Raw genomic sequence first — 4,950 nt, 5'->3', positions numbered from 1 at the left:
GGTGTGTGGGGGGGTGTGTGGGAGGGTGTGGGTGTGGGTGTGGGTGTAATTACTTAAATAGATATGTAAGTAAAGTGAATGGAGAAGGTAAAGTGTTGGAGACAAGAGATTTCAATCAAAAGGAATACTAGAGTGAATATGGCATGGACAAATATTTTTGTCTTCCTTTTTCATTAGCTATGAATTGTTACATATACATTTTTTCTTTTTTTTATGTTGAATACTGACTATGAAAAATTTGAAGTATGAATTTCCTATAATTTTGTGTTAATTTTAATCAGAGAAAATATTATATCACAAGATACGTTCATTGCTAGGCTATATAAAATAGATTAAAAAAAAAAACAATAGTAATTGACCATAAAATGATCTTAAATCAAATTAAAATCATTCTTCAAATATTATTCATCTATAATTTTTTTAAATTGAAATAGTTTAAGTTTTATATCAATATACTACTTCTATAATATATTAGATACTTTCATTAGACAACAATTATATGATATGTATGCGACATGAAAAAAAGACTACAATTTACAAAGAGAAGAAAGAAACTTAAAGAAATAAAATATTTTCTTTCATAGGTGATTTTGTTCATATATTAACATTAAATTATGCTATTGAAATATATATATCTAAGACAGAGAATTGGTCAAGCTAAGTATTTGACATACACCCAAATCTCTATTTGACCATCATTCGTAACTATAACAACATTTCTCTGTAACGGCCTAATTTTATTAAGAACTAATTTTTTATTTTTTGTCTCCATAACATTCTACTCATAAAAATGTCGACGTTCATTTGTAAAATTACCTCTTTAATAGCCTTACAACTCAATTATTAATTAAGCAATAATATTTTGTAACGATATATAATATTATGTATAAAGATAAAATATTTAAATATTTATAGTAATTATTATTAGTGTCATGTATATTCTATATTTCAAGTATTAATAATTAAGAGAAAAATTGTACTTAAATGGTGTTCATCATTTACAGTCATAACCTCAAGAGGAAAGACTATCAGCGTCTTTTTTTATGTTGATTATTTTTTCTATTTTGTTGGTCAAATTTATTTTCAAAAGTGAGTGATGTGAAAAAAATCACACTACTAAAGAAATGTTACTTTCTCTCTATATTTAAACTTTGAAGGTATTTTGAAATGTTTCAACGATGTCTGGTCATATTGATCTCAAAAAACAAGTAAGAGCCTGTTTTCATTGGCTTAAAAAGTAATTTTTAAGTCAAACATAAAATGTCAAATTGAAATGATTTTTAAAGTCAAAAAATAAAAAGTAGGGGAAAACCTATTTTTTATTTTAAACTTATTTTAAGTCATTTATACTTATTTTAAACCTTATCTAACACTTCGTAATTTATTTTAAGTCATTTTTATTTTTGTGAAACACTTTCAGAAGTCAAAAACGGACTTCAAAGTAGATTTAACTAACTTTTAAGTCAATTCGAACACCTTCTAACTCTATGACAACCTGTATTAATCATTTAAAAACACTTGTCCTATGTTCTCTCAATTATTATTATTTACTATAAAACTTTAATATGGTAATAATAATTGTACTTTATAATATTATTCACAATTTTTACTAAAAACCTTTAATATATTTTATAATATTTACATTCACAATCTTTATAAATTTTTTCATATTTTATGTGTGGATTAATTGGACAATTTACTAATTAGGTGCAAATTTCGGCACATAGACCACACACCTTGCTATTCGGGTTTGGACCACTTTTGAGCTGAACCATTGTAATTTTTTTATTTTTTTGAAACTTTTACTTATAACTACTTAAAAATAATTAATTACTCTCCATAGTTATAGTTTAATAATTACAATTTGTAGCTATATGTTATGTGGAGGAGAGAGGCGAGCGAGACTAGGAGAGAGGCGAGAGAGAGGGGGAAAAGAGTGGGAGAAAGTGAATTGTATATTATACATATGTATTTGTATATATGGCAAGAAAGATTGGGAGAGGGAGGAGAGAGGAGAGAGGCGAGCGAGATCGAGAGAGGGCAGAGAGTGGGAGAGAGGTGAATTATATATATATATATATATATATATGGCAAGCGATATTGGGAGAGGGAGGAGAGAGGCGAGCTAGAGAGGGCAAAGAGTGGGAGAGAGGTGAATTGTATAGGTATATAAGTTAAATAATGGACAACTTTCACATATAGCAAACACAAAAATCATATTTGTATGCGCATGCAATAACAAATTTTGCATAATTACGCTCCATGCAAACACAAATATTTATAATTAGCAAAGAAACCAATTGTATAATTCGTTATACATATACAAAGGAAAGTAATTGTATACAAATGAATTACATAATTTGTGTATATATAGAGCGAGAAAGAGAGAAAGTCAAAAACAAATTGGGCAGAGGAATATTTATATTGTATAATAAAGAGAGAAAGTCAAAAAAAAATTGGGCAGAGGAATATTTATATTGTATAATTATAAGTGTATAGGACGAAGATATATGTATTTGCAAGTGTATATACATTTTTCTCTTACTTTATACAAACAAAAACACAATTATTTCGTTTCTGTTTGTATAAGCAATAGAGGCAAGGATGGCGAGCGAAATCTGGGAGAGGGGAGAGAGGGGGACGAAAATATATGTATATTCACAACTTTTCTCTCTCTATACATACAAAAATATATTTTATACACTTGTATTTGTATAAAAGTGAGAGGGAGCGAGCGAGAGAGGGAGAGTGGCAAGCGAGAGTTTGATGGAGAGAGACAACTGACAAATAGTTTGCTACATGACACAATTAAATCAAAGTATAGTTATATTATTTAATTTGATATATTAATTTGTCATCTTATATAATATTTTCTTAAATAATTGTATATTAATCATATGTATTTGTATATCCTGGCGAATTATATATATACAAACGTGACTAATTGAATAAACTCGGAGTCAGCCCACGTAATTAATGTATAATATTAGTCGTGAGTGATAATTGTAACAAATTATAACTATGATGAGTAATTAAATAGTATAAGTTTGCTTAATTATGATAATTAGCCTCTCAATTTCCCCCTTTTTGTTGTTGTTTATCATTAATAATTAAAGGCCCATCTTGGGCATCTAAAAAGAAGAGGAAAAATCCTACCGTTTATGTTATGTTTTTAAAAAATCAATTTGACTGATTTTTAAAGTTAAGTTAGATTATATTAATTTGATATTTTATCATATATCTTTTTGTCTATTTTTATTTGTCATGTTACGCTTTGAAAGTCAATTCGAATAAATTTCAAAGTTAAATTAATTCGATAATTTAGACAAAACATTTAGATATTCAAAAACTACATGAAAAATATTATAAATTGTAATTTTTTACATATCAATATAATAAAAAATATATCTTTATTAAATTTTTATAATTTAACTCTAAAAATAAAAATTATGACAATTAGACGTAGACACCTTTTAAGTTAACCTTTGAGAATTTTCCGTTTTAACTCGGAACTCATATTTGAAGTCGTGAAAATCATAAACTGAGGGAGGTAAAAACAACTGAACAAGCTCTTTGTTTGTGATTTAGAAACGATAGTGGGGCGTAAGAGTAAAAAGGCTATGGAGGGAGGCGAGGAATCTAACAAGAATGGGAAAAGCGAAGTGAAGAAGATAACAAAACCCCCTTTCAGACCCGCAAAAGATGACACAAAGCCACTTCTTCAAGACCCAGTAAGTGATTCTCCATTTCATTCAATAACTTCTCTGTTAACTTCCTTCCCAACTAACCATCCTTGCTTTGTTTGTTTATGTTTGTAGATACTCAGATCAGACCCAATTGAGACTGAGGAAGCTCTCCTGCGCTTGCCTCCTTTTCCTATTTCTAAACCCAAATCTCAAATTCAATGAATTTACTCTATTTATTTGGGCAAGAAATCTGTATCTATGAAATTTGACTCTTCTGAAGAACCCCTTTTTATCAACAACTATATATTCTCTCTACAAAATATTACTATGGCTAGTTTCTTGTCCTGACTATGCTTTGTTATCGTATTGTTCTGTTACTATCTTCCATTTATGTTGTCATCTAATTTCAATTAGTTTTGAAAAAACAAAGTGTTGACATCCAGGAAGGACAGAGCTTCATCATTTAGGAAATTTGTTTTTTTGACTAACTATTTTTTGATATTATAATAACAGTAAATTATGTGTTTGAATTTTGGATATATTATTGCCATATTTCTACCACGGGTGTTTATTACAGTGAAATTAAATGTTGATTTGTATTTCTTCTACTTCCGGGATTCTTTGCTTTGTTTATCGTTGAGCCGAGGGTCTATCAGAAACCATCTATATTTGTTCGATTCTCTAGTGTGACTCTACAATAAATAATAAGAGCTTACCAATGTATTAATACTTTCAAGATAAATGATCATATTCAAATGATACTTCTGGAAATTATAATGTCTTATAGAGTAAACCTCTTAAATTTTTCACCTGTATTGGCATATAAAAAGTGTGATGGAGGAGGTACTTTAATCCCAAACATTAGTTGCATTATTGTTAATCAACTCTTGAGAATGAATTTTTTGGTTATCCTTATGCTAAATGTAACTATATATATCTCGGACATTTTTTTACTTTAAATCTAATAACTAAAAAGGATATTATTAGGTAGTGATTAGAGTAGACAGGCAAAACCTCAGAAGGGATTTAACGTTGAGCTTTTCTACTTGACATGTAATTCTTCTTCTAGCATGTGAAAATGTTTATTACCAAATTGAAAATAATGGGACATTCTTCTATGTAAAAGTTGTGCATAGTTTTAGTGTCTCCATCTGTGAAGTTTCAGGGCTAATGACTTTTAAGCTTTAAGCCGGCATAGTGATCTTCTTGTTTTAAAAGTGAAACATTTCTTGGCAGCTGAGAAATAAGTTGATCTTTGTACTCT

At 28.6% G+C, this 4,950-nt stretch overlaps 1 protein-coding gene across 1 annotated transcript; it reads left to right on the top strand.

Moving 5' to 3' along the window:
- Positions 1-3,523: 3,523 nt before the first annotated feature.
- Positions 3,524-4,172, top strand: LOC107027563. The gene is made up of 2 exons (XM_015228699.2): positions 3,524-3,731; positions 3,819-4,172. Exons 1-2 carry the CDS (start codon positions 3,621-3,623, stop codon positions 3,906-3,908), a joined length of 201 nt encoding a protein of 66 aa, XP_015084185.1. The 5' UTR covers positions 3,524-3,620; the 3' UTR covers positions 3,909-4,172.
- The last annotated feature ends 778 nt before the right edge of the window (positions 4,173-4,950 follow it).

The sequence above is a fragment of the Solanum pennellii genome, chromosome 1, assembly GCF_001406875.1.
Source record: "Solanum pennellii chromosome 1, SPENNV200".
NCBI classification, from domain to species: Eukaryota; Viridiplantae; Streptophyta; class Magnoliopsida; order Solanales; family Solanaceae; genus Solanum; species Solanum pennellii.
This window is presented reverse-complemented; position numbering and strand designations above follow the sequence as displayed.